At 29.8% G+C, this 17988-nt stretch overlaps 1 protein-coding gene across 3 annotated transcripts in view; it reads right to left on the bottom strand.

The window, feature by feature from the left end:
• The window catches only part of Scamp (secretory carrier membrane protein), a 56135-nt gene extending 45004 nt beyond the window's left edge, over window positions 1–11131 (bottom strand). Inside the window, exon 1 of one of the 3 annotated variants that reach the window (XM_067275166.1) lies at window positions 10942–11131. In XM_067275166.1, the coding sequence (XP_067131267.1) occupies window positions 10942–10998 (57 nt within the window). In that variant the 5' untranslated portion in view covers window positions 10999–11131. The remainder of the gene's footprint in view (window positions 1–10941) is intronic. The other 2 variants (XM_067275165.1, XM_067275167.1) reach the window with 2 other exon arrangements.
• Window positions 11132–17988: the final 6857 nt, after the last annotated feature.

Below are 17988 nucleotides of genomic sequence, written 5' to 3' on the forward strand. Positions count from 1 at the left end.
AAATACTATTTTTGCAACCACAAAGGTCATCTTAAAGAATGGTTTATTACATTTGATATTCAGAATAGGCAGTTTCTTAGAGTTAACATTAGAAAAAATTTAAGATACCATATTTTCAATTCCTGTCTACTTAACCATTGAAAGTGTGCCATTTTTACCATCTGAGTTTGGTTTTTGTTTTATTGTTTGTTATATTATAGTATTTGATTTATATAACTACAAAGGTTATCTCTAGTGTTGCCAACTTCACAAAATTGCTGACTTGGATGGCAGGTCAGGTTTGTACGAACAGAAGTTCCTGATGCAATGTCATTTTACAATGTGAAGAATAATGTGCATGCTGGTTCTAAATCAGTTACAGTTAAGGACTTGCATAGGAGTAACATACAAGGAAACAAAAAAAAAAAAACGGTCGAAAGGCAAGTTGCGCGTTACGCGTCAGCATAAACAGAGTACAGAGTAACATGGCAGAGTGGCAGATGAGTTTCAGTGAGTGTGAGGTTTTTCATTGTTCAAGTGGTATAAATTTATAACAATATTTGCAAGAACTTTGTTTCATCATAATTTCATAATTTCTACGAATTTCCTGGACAAAATTAATAGTTCACCTGGACAGTGAATCAATTCCCAGACTGTCCAGGTGAAAACCGGACGGGTGGTAACACTAGTTATCTTACATAATGGTTTATCACTCCAAGTGACCAATCTAACACATTCTAAAAATGTGGTCAGATTGGTCATTGGTCAGTTTGTATAAAGTTAATCAAAATCAGATTTAGAAATTAAAGAACTGGAGTCAATTTCATATACCAATTCCAAAGCCATTATCACTACTGAAGATATATTTTATTCTATGTTTGAATATCTAATTCCATAATCAATTCCAACACAGGACAAGTCACTCTGGACTGACATTTATATGTTCAATATCTCATGATTGCACAGTCATATCTGAATAATACATAATGTACAACATATCATGGTCAACTGCTTCATGATGACATAATGAAACATTCTGTTTGTGTTTCATGCTCATCTTTTCATTTTATCACTAATCTACAGTACTCTTCACATCTTTCCAGATGTCACGTAATGTTGCAAAATCCCAAGTGCAAATGTTTTCAGTCCCTTTAAGCAATCAGCATCAGGCATTTCCACTGAAGATTTGCTTCAGCATTCAAACCTTTATAAACATTCTAAAATTTTTTCAAATTTGCCCATTTTTGAACTTGTGTTGTAAATTAAACAGTCCATTTTTAACCATTCCTTTTTTAATAATTGTAGTATTAAATAATAAATCAAAATTAATATACAGTTCCAAAAAGATCTTTCATTTTATATGGAGATGTTCCACATAATAAGTGGTCATAATCATTGTCCCAAGTGGATAATGCTGTATTTCAAAATACTCAATTAAGTTCCCCTTTCATTATCAATTCTAATATTTTCCATATTTTTTGTAATTCTTTTCTTTTTTATTTAACTTTTGCTGACCATTTTCAATTTTTGTAATATTCTCCAATTTGAAGACGACAGACACACTGTAGATTATACTAATACTTAAAAGGTAATTTTACACTAATTACTTATTCACGCTGAACAGCATGCTTTGTAATATCATAAATTGTAGTTTTATATCAAGTTACCTTTATGTAAGATACAAATTAATTTTTCTAAACTTTAAAAATTTAAATAAAATTAACTTTAATAATCAACAAATTAAGGTTAATTACTATAAATACGAAAATTGAATTCAAATAAAAACAAAACAAAAAAAATTATGAACTTCTAAAAATAAACAAAATATTCCATCTGAAAAGTTTTAATCATCTAATTGTTTCATAAATATTCATAAAAATAAAATATTCAGTATGATCAACTCTCTAATATCTTAATTTGCATAGCTGATGATAAATTACTGAATAACAAACTATCTTATAAAATTAATTAAATGAAGTTATAGAATTTTATAAAAATGTAAAAGAATAAAATTCACTTTCTCATTAGGAAATAGCCAAATGAGTACTTTTGAATTTTTATAATCTTATAAAAATTCAAAAGCATTTAATACTTTTCAAAAATTTCAATTCAAAATTTAACCAGAAACAATTTTGTGTATCATTTATAAACATATATATAATTATTAATCTAATATTTTTCTGATTTATAATCTACTTATTAATTTATTTCACATAAGAAATACACAATGTATGCAATAAACACGAATAATGAAAATTTTATAACAGTAGTGGATCAAATATTTGCCAGGCTTGAAAATGGAAGTGATCCAGGGGTCGTATTCTGGTCACTTACCTCTCGTCTCTTCTTTCAGTGTGTACATTGCAAGCTGGTTGCTGTTTGGCTAATCATTTGTTTACGTCTCAAGAGATCATTGTCTCTCTCCAAATGTGATTCTGGCTAACCTTTTTTCTCGAAGATTCTCTCGTTTCTAAGAGACGAGTAGATAGTTGTCTTTCGTCTTGATTTCATTATAGGCCCTACTTAATATGGACTACTGGATGCTACTTGTGCTGTACAATCGCACTAGAGAACATTCTTTATCTCAGAAAAGAATATTTCAAGAGAGAGAATGCTTCTGATTTTTTTCCAACGCCTACTCGGAAACACCACTGATTTCATCTTTTTTAATGATCATACGTCAATTACTGAACTATCAAATATGATGTTAATCTTATCCGTCTCTCTAAGTATTTTTCGAAATATTACCATCTAATTTCTCCTTAACTAAGTACGTACACTTTTCTAACTTAGGTTATTAAAATTTTTATTTGTTAGACAATTTGACATTACAATCTGTAAATTACATGCCTTATTTGAACTTGTGCTTTCCTTACCACCTTATGATCTATAATTTCGAACTCTTCATTTTCGAAAATATTACAATTTCATTGGTTAAAATTCTGTGATATGTTGTGTGCGCAGGTTACCCAAACATGTATAATCTACCTAGTAGAATCGTGACGTCAACAACAAAGACATGATCATTATGAACGACCAGAATCACCTCTGTCTCTGAGAGACAAGAGATAAGTGGCCAGAATATGACCCTAGATTTCTGGATTTTCTTGTTTCCTGGACACAGGCTAAATTCCTGCTTAAAGCTACATTTACTGCCAATGAAAATTACCATAGATACTAAATGATAAGTCTTTCGTCATATTCAATCATCAAAGCATTTACATTGTTAATTTTTATGTTAGAGAATGCACAATTTTATCAGACAGCATTATTCTATACTTTTATGATCAAATTGAGTCTGTTTTAAAAAAGGATATGTAGAGTAAAATGTTAATTCTTCAATATTGACAGCCAAATTTATTACCGTTATTTAAAAATAACATCAAATATCAGTACTTGGATCAGAGCTGTTAATATTGAGAGAAATACACATTGAGATTTCCATGCTTTGGTCTAAGAATTATGATTAAAATTATTTTTTATGTCTCAAGTACTTTTGGCTACCTATTAATCTTTGTAAGGCCTCTTTCTTCAACTCATGAGATTAACCATTCCTTTATCTTGTCCAAAGAGAATTATGGAAAGTTTACATTGATTGGCCAATACCATTACGATAAAAACGATCAAATTTTGGCTCACTTTTTGAATGATAAACAATTAAGTCAAAAATGCAACAATAACAACTAGTGTGACGAACATTTTAAGCTTTGGTCACACCTTGCGATTTCTAGCCATGCAGGCAACTGCGATGACTGTTCTCATTAATATCCTGATAATCTTCAGCAACCAAAAGCCTTAATTCATTCGTCAGCTGGTGGAAGCATGATTGTTCAAGCCCATAATTTTCATTTCGCCAAGTTTTAACTCAACATGAATGTTCTCATTTTTCTCTTCATGTATTCTCGCCAGCTCTAACAAAATGATCGCCTTTTTTCTTTTATTCATTGCAGAAAAGAAAATGCTTGCCATTTTAATAAGAAAAGTGGCTAAAATTTCATAAATACTCTGAAGTAGAATGTAAACTATTGATAAACTCATAAAAGTAGTAAAAAACAAGCTACTGTAATTTTATTAGTTTATTATAAGATCACGTGTTTCCAAGTTGCAATGACAACGAACAATGCGATTACAACAAGATGTGTGCAACTTGCACTTGTTGCAGTTGCCTGCATGGCTGGAAATCGCTAGGTGTGACCACTGTTTTACAAAGACAAATAATAAAAATATCAATTTTTGTCATCTTCAGCAGCAGTGTGAATGCAGCCTAAGATATAAAATAAACAATGAAAAGTAAATAATGAAACTGTTTTTACCACAACATATACCAGCAGTCACTCTAGAATTGGTATCATACAAGTCACAGAATACAAATAGAGAGCAGATGTATGGTAAACCACAGATGTGCTAAAGCCCGCCAAAATCAGCCAATTTTAAAAATAGCTGGTTTTCTAGTAATTTCAGATTTCTGAAAGCTAGATGTTTGGTTAGTATTGTATTATAGTCTATATCTTTGCATGATGAATAATAAAATTAAAATGAAGTAAAGGTATAGAAATGATTGATTGTTAGTAAATCTGTTCAATGTTAATTATACATTTAAAATTTATTCTCTAATTAATTATACATGGTTTATATGCTAATATTTCAAGTCAATAAAAAAGTTTCAGTAGTCTACATATTTTATAACAAATTATTTAAAAAAATCAAAAACATGCAAAAAAAATACATACTTTTTTTTATTTGAAATAGCTGTACAATTTTTGAAGAACCACAGAAAATTACTCCTTTCTGAATATAATTAATTCATTGGTCACAGCTTTTTGAATAGTGAAAACATCAATCAAATTTATATTTTTTACACTTAAACTTAAATAGAAAAAAGTCCAGGAGAGACAAATCTGGTAAGGAAGATGATAAAGGGTAGAGATTTTTTTTGTCAATGTTGATACATGCTTGCAATCTTCTGAATAGACACATTATCATGTAATAAAAAATCTCAGGACTAGAATGTGGCAGAACAAACACACCAAATATATTTCAGAAGATGATCCAGTTTGTCCTTATAAAACTTTGCATTCATTCTCCTTTCCAGGACAAACTCTGAGGATCCATTTTAAAACAAAATTTAATAACAATTCCCTGTTCACTTTCTGAATTCATGATGCAACAGCAGAAACACAGTTTACACTACACATTATAACTCAATCTGCAGGTAAACAGACAATAGTTGTTATTACTTAATTAGTATCTTAGCAAACAGATACATCATTACACTACTGTCTAGGAAAAAAGTCGTTCTAAAACTTATGGATGGCAGCATTGATTTTGCTGTTAATTTTGTTACCCACTGAAAATTTTATGAAAACTACCTACTAAAACATATGCTAAATGATGTCATTATTAGATCATAAAATGTAAAATAAATTATATATATACATATGTACAACACAGGAATAGAAACTGTCCTCCAAACAGTTTCTATTCCTAATTATACAAATTAATAAAACAAAACAAAGTAACATTGTAAAGCAAGAATCATATCATCTTATCAAAGTTCCCTATACTCTATTAAGATGATTAACCAAATATATCAGAAACATTTAGGACTGAAGAAGATACTAAACTGGAAATGTGCATGTGTTTGTGTAATTTAAAATTATAGTGACAGCCAGACGGTTTGCAGATAACAGAACACAGATCTTAAAAATCATTCTTAAATGGAAATTCATGGATTACAAAGACAATTTTTTCAATTTTAAAATATTGCTTGCATATCTTCTTTTTGATAAACAAGCATATTATTTCAAAATATTTTGTATCAATAATTTTTATAAAAATTTATATAGGAAAAATATTTTAAACAATTCTTATTATAGTGAGAAAAATGTTTGCATGTAATTTCTTTTTAATGTTGTAATGTTTTCATTAAAATGTAAATTTGCATTCTACTAACCTGTGATGTCAAATGATTGTGAATCATGTTTGTATACTAAATGACTGAAATTAGTAAATGAAAAATATTCAAATTAGTAACTCTGATACTTAACACGTTAACTGCCACCTGTAATATGATATTTTGCGTTTTATCAGGCTAACTGTAATATGATATTTTCCATTTTTTCAGGCCACAATGAGAAAATTTGATATTTAATATTTTATTATGATATAAATAAAAGGGTCATTATATAACAGTCGGTAGAGTGAAGATAAAAAAAATATATCAGGGTACAACAGATGACTGGCCATCGTATGGCCTGAAACCAGAGACTATAAGACCATGAAATATTTAATATTAATTACTTTATATGTAACAAAAGAGAATAATTAAACTAGTTTTCGATATTTTTTCCTTTTTTAACTATTCACTGTTAGATATAAAATAGCTTTTTATTAAAAAACTACGACAGCCGGCCGTCGGACCACTTCTGAGGCCATACAACGGCCGGCAGTCGGAAACAAACTTCATAGACATCCGCGAGAGGCCACCACTAGGATGTAAAACAACGTCTTACGAAGCCAGGATAATTTAACCTTGAGTGAAACTACATTGGTTATAGCGAAGACGGGCGGTCGGATGGCTCTGTACGGCCCTAATTAGTACGACCGCTGGCGTATCGTATGGCAGTTAAAGTGTTAAAATATATATCCATGCAAAAGGAACTAAGATCCAGACAGAAAAGTATTCTGGCCTCAAGTAAGATCCAAACTTATGTTTGTTGGTAACATGCAAATGCTCTTAATAAAGAATAAAGATATTGATGACAATAAAATGTTTTCTCTGTCTTGTCTGGGTCTAGATGTTTTGCCTTGCATGGATATTTTTTAAGTATCAAAGTTTATAACTGAGTATTTCATATTTATTAATGATTCTGAACAATAATTTTTATCTTAATCTGCTTGATAAGTTTGAATGTCTTTATAAATAGATTAAAGTTTTTAAGAAAATCTATAAGAAATAAAGCATCAAACATTGGTTATATGTAGCCTTAAGATATCTAGAAATGCTTTTCAGAAATTAAAAAGTTAAAGTGTTAGTTATTAAAACAACCCTATATTCCTGATATAAACTGAAAGCATATTACAAGTTGAGCTGATTAATTATATAAGAGATGCTCAAATGAAACACAGACTGAAACATATAAAACGTATGGTGTCACTGGTCTCCATAGCAAAATTACAGTATATACAGAATAACAACAAAGTTGCATCAGCTGCTACAGGAAAATTACCTCCTGCATTCAGACACATCCTGATTCAGTAGAAGTTTGTGTATAACCTCCCCATAGAATAAGGAAGGCTGCTGAATAAACCATTCAGTTATAGCTACTTGGACTTTGCTGTCAAGCTGAAATCTGAGATCTTTGAGAAACTTTTTAAAGATCCAAAAACATGGAAGTTACAAGACAACATATCAGTGTTCCAGCAGCCTTTCTCTTTCAGTATGGAAGGTATATATAAACTTGTTGGGACATATGTATGAATGCAGGAGATGATTCCTGTAGAGGCTAAATTTTCAAGTAAAATTGTCAAACATTTTTTCTGCATCAATATCCATTTAACACACTGATATTCATTAAACTACAGAGAAATTACATTAGTACCATTATATAACAAGGTAGCAGTTGACTGAGTTTTGAAGAAAAGTTGATCTGTAATACTGTTATATTCTCAACATATACTGTTAGTGAAAAATTATTATAAAGACACATTTTAAATTATTTTCTTTGTTATACTAGTATATTTATAAAAAGTACCACTAGTATAAATGCTTTTGTATTTAGACTGTATTTTGTATTCAGACATAAATCGTACATTCAGCTTTCGTTAATGTTGAGAATGGAGTTAGATAGATGAAATCTGAGACTAGATTTGAAACTTTAGGGGCAGGAGGTCCCAACTAACTATATATGAACTTCCAATGCAAAACCAGAAGTCACATTATTTCAATTCAAAACTTTTCCCCCAAAAGCAGTTTAATAGATGAGTGGTACAACTATTGTTAAAAGAAAAGTATGATTTACAGGGGGCAAACCATTACTAATTTGAGATTGAGAGCATATATTTTAAATTAAATTAATTTAAAAAATTGCAGCCCAACATTGTGACGTTGTCACAATAAATATTTGTTCATTTTAACTAAGACTTCTTGACAATATGATTTCTATTTTTGCAATTATATATAGAACTATTGAAAAATTAGATAAATTAATTTAAAATTTGGTAATCTGGAATTTTTTCAATTCCATATTACCAAAATATTCTGATAAAGTTGATCAATAAATACCATGTTAATAAAATATTCAGAATTTTATCTTCAAAAACTGATAAATAATAAAATTTTACATCATTCCCTACAACTGACATTTAAATGATGTATGATAAAATATTTAAATGCTAAAGTAACATTTTGCATTTATCTAATAATAACACATCATCTATTTTAATATAAAAAATAGAAAAGAATATAATGAATAAATAATATAACAACAATTTTGTTATACCCTGGCATTAAAATATCATTTTTTAGCCACAAAGTTCTTTTAGAGAAACAATAACTGGTTATACTCCATCAGTTTTCTATTTACAGTGAAATAATAATACCTCACAAGCATTTAACAGATTGAAGAACAACTGACTTCTATAAAATAGCCATTTGTTTATGACTGTTTTGAATCTATTATTCTGGCTTAGACATACCAAGCTATAATTTACTATGTTCCTTTATTGTCTTTTATCAGAATTCTTTTGTAAATTGCACTTTTTTTCATATTATAATTTTTTGAAACAAAACATTGTATCATTTTAATTAAGATCACATTTATTTTGTTGTCATTATCCACTTGCAATTAAAATTCATAACATTTCAATAATAAATTATAGCATTTAAATATAAATATAAATTAATATAAATTACAGCATTTTAACTTTTCTACTAAATAACTAATACGTTTAAAAAGATCTTAGAAATGATTATACTTATGAAATTTGATCATTTGAATTTGATAGTTCAACTGCAATAATTATCTCAATTAGGGTGTGACTATGCAGACGTGAATTTAGAGTGAGCGAGAGGTTGCGAGCGATTTAGTTTTCACAAAAGAAAACCATGCACAAGCGAGAACCGAGAAATAATGCCGGCGAGAGCGAATTTCTGGTTCTCGCACATATCTGACAGGTTTTAATATTTATCGCGTCTTGCCTCTTCTCGCCACATATTCTCGCTCACTCGGAAAATTCGCTCGCTCACGTCTGCATAGTCGCACCCTTACATTATGGGAAACCCATTTTCTTCAAACTGAATTTTCAAGTTTCAAATTATTTAATTGAATAACTAAAAATTCATAATTATCTCTAAATAACTGTAAATGCATATTCACAACTAAATGAGCTTCCATCATCAAAATTCACAGACAGAATAGCAAGTATAAACATGTGTTAACAATAATTTTTAAATGCATTTAAATTCCTACCATTTTTCAAAAACTCTGGAATATGTCCAAAAAGTTTTATAAAAGTACATTTATAAACTTATTTAAAATTGACTTTATTTTATTTTATTTTTTATAGTTTTACAGACTTGAATTTTTGCGACTTCTTTTGTTTAATTTTACAATCCAAAACAACACACGATAATTTTATATACTCCTCTTCAGCTTTTACAATTCTAAAAGTAAAAAATTATTCAAAAAATAATTTATTACTAATTATTAACAAGGGAAATAAAAATTTTATTAACAATAAATTCTGTAATAAAACACTTCTAACACATATCACTGTTCTCTATAGAATTAATTGTATTATTTTTATAATAAAATGTAGGTGATTACTACAATAAATTCAGTCAATATAAGAAATATCAAAATGTAATACAAGATTTAATGATGTAAAGATTAATAGTTACATTCAGGTTCTCTATAAAAAAATATATTTTAACAATAAAGGTAAAAATAATTCAAGTGGTCAAAACGAATGCTTTCAGCTCTGACCAACTACAACAGCTACAAGATTAAATCTTTCTCACGATAAAACAATACAACAGTAAACACTATTTGTCATCAATTATTGATGTAACAAATTAAAGATGAAGGAATGAAGAGTTTAAAAAGATTGAATTGAAAAAAACCATTACGGATAAAATAAAGAGAAAAGAAATCAAAATAATTCACACATCACAACAGTGGAAAAACAAAAGAATATCAAACCGAGTAACAAACACAAAGCTCAAAAAAAAAAAAAAATAAAAATAACCACCGACAATAATATATAAAAATCAAGGAGAAGATAGATGGAACGTATCGCCAGAGAAGCCTCACATCTAGCTGCAGACAGAAAGAGAAGGAAACATTTTATTTGGCTTCACCGCCACTAACAAGTAAACACAAGGGAACGAAGAAGAAACAACAAATTAGCATTGATTTTCATTACAGGAAGAAAATCTGTCGGGAAACTAATCTAATTACACCCGTAATCGGACCGACAAGACAGCACTTACTATCATCCAAATATTTTCTATACGCAAGACGAAAGCTTAATTTTTAATATACTTACCATACTAAAAATTCTATTTCCAAGTAAAAAAGAATTGTCTTGTACTTAAAAACAATTATTTTTTATGTAATTGCTATATTTCTTCACAAGTTGTTTGTGTAATTTATTTACTTTGGAAGGGTGTAAACAATTTTCTTTGTCACATCTGTACAATGTTTCTAAAATACGGCACCCGAAAGAGGTGCAGCAAGCTAAATATATCCTACATAATAACATATTACTACTATTAAATATGTAATTATAAAATGGAGACGATCGTCATCCGTTTCTTAATGATTTTAAAGCTTAATGAAGTGATAGAATTGCCATTTTTTGAATAAAAATTTAGCCATTTTCTTATTTGGCATTGGTAAAGTTTCAATGCAGACGATCGTTGTCACGTCTCTTAATGAATTTTCTTAAGATTTAACTTACCGCAAACGGATTACTGGCATATGGATCGGCAAAAGGATTACTATCGAATCCCGACATCTTCTTTATATTATAAATTAATTAAAAACTTAACGAGTTTTCAGCCTTCTATACAAAAGATGTCCGTCATTACCGATTTCGCTAAGTAACTGCTTCGAGATTAACTTTATCGAACTCTATACCGAAATGATCGTCATTTAATTAAAAAGGAATATTATTGGATAATATCAAATAATATACGATATTTTAACCAATCGTAACTAGTTTAACATTTAATATCGAAATATTGTTAGGGTCGTCTATATCATTACGCCAACAACGCATGACCCGCATTGACGTCATTTTCTAATCAAAGTTTCGGTTTATTTTTAACGTTATTATAAATTTAAATATTAATGTTATTTTTAAAAATTTAAAAGTTTTGAATTATTTACAGCGAATTAATTTTAAAATCGGTTATTAATCCGTTTTATATGATAAAAAGTTTACGTTTTGGTTAGACGCTACGTAATAGTATTATTAAAATATGAATCGTGGTGTCATGTTGTATGATGTAACGAAGATTGTTCTCACGGAACAAATTACTATGTAAATAATAAGTTGTTTTTATTCAAAATAAAAGTTTTCCATCCGTGTCCGATAACTTTTAGCTTTAATAATTTTATATCGAACAATCATTCACTTTCGACATAACTGCCATGATGAAAACTTCGAATTAAATATTTCTAAAGTATAAAAATTTTATCCTTAAATAATTATTATTCTGATTCATTGCAATACGATAAACTTATTAGCATATTATTAATATGTTGTAATAAAAAATAAAATCAAGATGTCTTGTGAATGTGATTTCGAGAGGATCTAGATGGATATCCTTCATTTTGTGAATGTTGGAGGTAATTCACTAAATATTGGTTTCGTTTAGAGTAAGAAAGGCAAATATTTATATTTTGAAAGGCAAGAAAGATAATATAAAGACAAGAGACTTATATTGTCTTTGAATTCTTCTAAAGAAGCAGCTTACCGCTTATCGCACTTCTGTAAAAGAGTCCGAGTTTGATTTTCGGAAAAAATTTGAATCTTCTCTAATGAATATTTTCTGATTAGAAACAGAATTAAAGAATTTTTAATTGTACTCATTTTACTTTTGCGTGTAGTACCGTAATAGTTTGTTTTGTTTTCATCGACAAACTTCAATGATGAGAAAGCAAAATTAGAAATTCTTACATGATTCGACAATATAACTTTATGAAGAGTGACTTGTATAAATTTATCATATATGCCAACTTTGCTTGACAGTTTTGTTTAACAGTTTGAGCGGATGGCCAAGGCGCTAAGGTATCAGCATATCTCTGGGAATTCGGGATCGGATCCAGGCGAGCAACCTCAGGAATTTTTCATAGGCTCGATCTCTGATCACCCACACGCCTCATTGTGGGCCTGGCCAAACTCATATATAGGAACTGAAGTAAAGGTCATCTTGGTGCCCAAGGACAGAAAAAAACACAAAAAGTTCTAATTATTACTATTTTTCCCCCGTTATATACAGAAAAATTGGATTGAACCCATGCTTTGACTTTGCTCTGAAGTCACTAAGAGTGCTTTTCTTCTGTCCACTGGGTCAAGCCTAGGAAGAAGCGATGGCAAGAAATGGAGCCCGATATATTTAAGTCAATCCATCAGATTTTTATGAAATTTTGAAATATATTTTTAAATCAACTGTCATTCTATAATTTCTCTGTTCATTACACAACTATAGTATTTCAATCTCGCTTCTTTTATTGCCTCTGTATTGTTAGTCATTTATGCTCTGACTTCCTTACTTTTCTGTTTTTCTTTTAAACTATACTTCTACTATCGATCTCGTTGTTCCCATTTCTGTTCACTCCATCATTTTTCTTCTCTTAAAGCCTATGCTTCTGTTTCATATAACAACTCAGATCTTACTGCGGTTCTGTATATATTTTTAACTCTATTTTCTAGTTTCTTTTTGACATAATCAATTTTTTCTGTAGAAAATAACTATCGTCTTTATTTTGATAATATTAAGTCCCTTTCCAAATTATAATGAACTTTTCCTGAGTACATGTAATGCATTCGTTTTGCCAGAATAGTGTACAATATTACGTCAATTTGACGTCACTTTATTAAAAAAATATGAAAATGACGTCAAACTGACAAAAAGTTATAACAAAACGAATATACCTATCTGTATTTTCGGTAGTTGATTGGTTGTACGCCATTTTTACGTCACTTTTCAGTTTTATAACGAACAAATTTTAAAATGACGTCAAATTGACGTAAAAGTGTGAAAACCCCTTTAACCAAACGAACAAATTCATAATGAAATGCATACTAATTATGGTAAGTATTATAAACCATCGAGATCATACTGAAGTATTACAATGATCTTTAGATGGCAATATATATATATATATTATCTCTTTTATTGGATATTTCAGAGATTATAAACATGACGAATGAATCATTATATGATTCATCGAATTTCCGAAACAAAAGTAAAATCTACGTACTTCATTTTTAAAGCCAAGGATTGCCGTCGTTTACTTAAAATCGTCCCTAATATAAATTTTATTACATCAAAGTCTTCATTGAATTATTTTCATAACTATTGTATAATGATTTTTATTTCACTCATGTCTGAATTCCAAGAATGATGACATTTCACATACTTTTGTATGTGGATCATCAGTTTTTGAGGATATTTAAGGAAATTGTGGCAAAATTCCTTTCATAAATTGATCTCTTAGTGACATAAAAATAATATCAAATTTTATTTAAGAAAGAATTAAACATCCCACACGCTTTTGCCTGTTGAATGCAGGGCCGCTCAGAGGATAATGGGGGCTTGGGACAAAATACATATTGAGGTCCTGTCGCAAATTATATTATTAAAATAAAAGAAGTAGACGAAAGAACATTATAAAAGGGCTCTCACTTTCCGGGACCCAAGGCAATTTATTTTCCTTTTGTCCTCCTCTAGACGTACAGTACCTGGTTGAGTGACATCATTTTTTTTAATTCGGACATTTAAAATAACCTGTTTAGAGTTTTGGGACTTCATATAAACAACCTATTTATAGAGATTTCTTTTCGTATTCTCAATATTTATTCTACTTTACAAAATGTTTAAGAAAATCTATTTAAGTACTAGAAATTTTGTATTTGGTAACTCTATCCTTACAATCGTCCGTCTTAACATCAAATAACGCAATATGTGTTTTACTGTTCTGATAATATTATGATCAAAGTCTACTCATTCTAGATTACTATTTAATAATAGATAAAGATTTACACTATTAATTTAGTCACGTAACTTCTTTTGTTATAACGTTTCAGCGATATTTGAATATGAAAAATTGCATAGTTTCTTTCATTGTCCTTTTAGTGATATGAAACTCGATACTTTTATAATATTTTATATCAAATCTTATTAAAAATATGAATTAAAATTCTATATTATAGTACGTAGACCTCTATCTTCTTATCTAAAACACAATTATTCACAACATCACATACAGATAACGATTTTACTATCTCCAGATTAAAATACATTGCATTAGAAATACCAAAACATGACTGTTTTGGTATTTCTAATGCAATTACGTGTAAAAATCAAAGAGAAGGTGAGTAACCAGATAGACAATATCAATTCAATTAAATTTCTTGTTAATGACATATTGCATTTGATGTACAGTACAATCAAATTTCAGATTCAATTGATTAATAGGAGAAGGCAATGCAACACTTGGGCTTTTTTCTTTTTTATTCTTTCCGCCCTTGGGCACTATGACGGCCTCTTTTAGCACGCTCATTATGAGTTCGGCTAGACCCAAAATGGTGCAGCCAGGTAATGAAGGACACCTAAAAAATCCTGGGGTTTTTCCGACCCGTCCGGATCGATCCCGGGTCCACCAAAGTGGTAGGCTGTCAGCTTGACCGTTCGGCCTTCCGGCCGTCCAATACTTGGGCTATCTGCGACTCAAGAAGACTTTGTACGGATAACTAATCACTATTTAGGTGTTAACTACATTAAAAATATGGAAAACTGGCCACTATTAAGGGATTAAACACGGGAAGAAAATTTAGAAAACTCCATGTCACTAGCTCGTTGGCGAGGCGACGACGGTGTTCGGTGGTTTTATTCACTCGGTCACTGGTGGAACTCAAACTCTGATATGCAATTGGCATTAAATCGAGTACAGCGCTAAACTGAAATATCTTCAACAATAAGAATTATATATAGTAATGGGATTATACGTGTAAAGTATACATACAAGTAATTTGGAGATAAAAATGTCGTTTTTCAATCAAAATCGCACATTTAGCAACTCAGGTGCCGAAACGTTATTTAAAACTAGCAAGAAACTTAAATAGTTGGTATGACTTTCCAATTACAAGTAGAATGACTCGCATTCATACTGAATAAAATCTCTAATATTTTCATAAATGTTAGTCTATTCATTTCGTCTTTCTTAACCTTTACGAAATGAACTTGTGAAAGTAATAAAGATTTCCGATATTATTTTCGAAATTTGAGAAATAAATTTATTTAAAATTCAGATTTTTTTTTATTTGAAATCAGTTTATAGATTTTACATACGGTATTACTTTCCGAATATTTCACTGAATAATTATTTTTAATAGCAAACTTATTTCCAGCCTTTTTTGAGAATATTCTAATATTTTTTAAAGATTTCGCAGAGCTACTTCACAAAATATGTTCATTCGTTGATGAATTGATTATACATTGAGCCTGTATGATAAACTCCTATCTTTTATATGAGTATGATTTACAGAGAAAATCCATTCAAAAGTATTTTTTTGGCGCTATTTAGGAGGATGCAATATCGAGGTTTAACTGTGCTTCAGGTCTCTTAAATCCTGTAAAGAAAAGGGAAATTGTTGAAGAATTTAATGAGAATGAAAGTGTAAAAAGTGTAAAAAATTAATCAGACTCTGCCATAAAAGCAATTAATCATCAAATTATGCAAATTTAAACAGATCGTTAAAGAATTTTCATTTCGCTTTCTGAATTATTCCCAAGTTTATTAATATTTAAAGTATTCCTTTCGCCATCTGATAAGTCACCAAATTTTAATACGCATCCTAAAATTCATCTGAAAATTAAACTTGTAATTGAGTTTACAGTCAGACTTCGATACGTGTTCTTTTATTTATGAAGTTAAGATTTTAAGATATGCTTTTGTTTATTTTATGAGTATCTGTATGTAATTTGATACAGTACTATCAAATTTCAAATTGTAGTGGATCTTTTCCCACATTCTCTAAACTTTGTTTCTTTGTTTTACTCCGTTGACAACTTAATCGATGAAAATGATAATTTCAATATATCTTAACACGGAAAAAGTCGTGACTTTGAATCACAAATCATTTGGAGGAGAATCAGTTCAAAATTTGAGTTGTAACTTTTTTAAATTTTTCTCTTTTTCTCTAGGCCTATCAACAAAACCACAAGCCTCTAAAAGTAGAAACCTATCTAAATGGAAAGGTGAATGGCGCCATCACGTCCCGTTTTAAACAGGTTTTATTGTACTAATAAATTCAAATGATTATAACATTTTGATTTAAGCTTGCTAACTGTGTGTTAGAATAAACTTCTATGATTTATTTTAAAAAGTGAATCATTTACATAATCCGGCCTAGTGGATAAAACCACTGAACGTTTGTGATAACCGACAGCGAATGAATGTTATTAGTTTTGTTTTTCGCGAACAAAACGAGAATTAACAAACACTTTCTTGTTAACTTACAAACTATTCTTTAATTCGCTATATTGTCAGGTTCTTTGTACATTGAATCCCAACATGTAGGAGGTGAGAATACAAGATCCGGTATACATAAAATAACACAATTATTATTACAAGTGTCTATATCTATACTCAATCTACTTACAAACTATAAGAAGGAAGAAAGAGAGAATTCGCTTGCGCCAGTAAATATAGATGGCGTATAAGTCGATCAAAATGGCTGCCACAAAGGGTGTAGCGTGCTTGACAACGTACGAGAGTTACTTGTGTGTTGCCTTTTCTCTCTGTAGTCAAAACGTTTTATTCGCATTTGTATCCGACGTTAATCCTAGTTGATTTCGTAGTTGTTTAAGTCACGATGATTACACTTTGTGACATTTTAGAATATGTGGCTGATCGAAAAAGATGTCTTACAGAAGGAGAGGAAATACTAAAACTGATAACTTCACATCTATCCAGCTCTTTCTCAGCAAACAATTCACTTCAGTTTCACCACAACTAATTTTACTGAGCTTAAAATTCTTTTATACAAATGTTTTCACTCTATCTAATATAGGCCAACGTCAGGTTTAATGTTATAAATGTTCCAAAATGGAACGTACCGTTTTCGAATATTTTACATATTTAAAATTCAAAAAAATAATTTAACTTTAAAATAAATTGAAAGAAGTGTGTATATTAAATAAATAAATAAACAAATAAAACATAGAAAACAAAGCTAAGTAGAAAGAAATGATTTAAAGGTTTTCAAGTGCCATTCTTTTTTCTATTATATATTTCCACGCTGTTGGAAGCGCATTAGCATCCATAGCATTTAGGCAACGGTTTTTCATTTTACTTTTATAAATTTCCACCTTTTCCATCTCCAACGGAATGGATAGAGAGTGCACCGTTTAAATGACTTTAGCCTCTTCCCATTTTACAATCGCTCCTTCAGTCTGTGCCATAATTGCTAATAGTGTTGTGTCCTTTGTCAAAATTGTATGTGTGTTCTCGCAGACGTACCGCCAGGTTTCTTCTAGTCACACCCACATAATCTTTTTCAATTCCTAACTGTTGATTTTCAAATGGAATTTTATATACCCCAGCTTTACCTTCCTTTTTTACGCTGTCTTTATCGTTCCGTAGCAAGCTACAGATATTAGGTGCTCTTTTATAGATCATTCTCGATTTTTATAAGAAAAAGAGCATTTGATACAACGTTGACAAACGACACAACACACAATATTATCAATTATAGCACAGACTGAAGGAACGA

This window comes from Centruroides vittatus, unplaced genomic scaffold (assembly GCF_030686945.1).
Source record: "Centruroides vittatus isolate TY-2023 unplaced genomic scaffold, ASM3068694v2 contig_596, whole genome shotgun sequence".
In the NCBI taxonomy this organism is placed as follows: Eukaryota; Metazoa; Arthropoda; class Arachnida; order Scorpiones; family Buthidae; genus Centruroides; species Centruroides vittatus.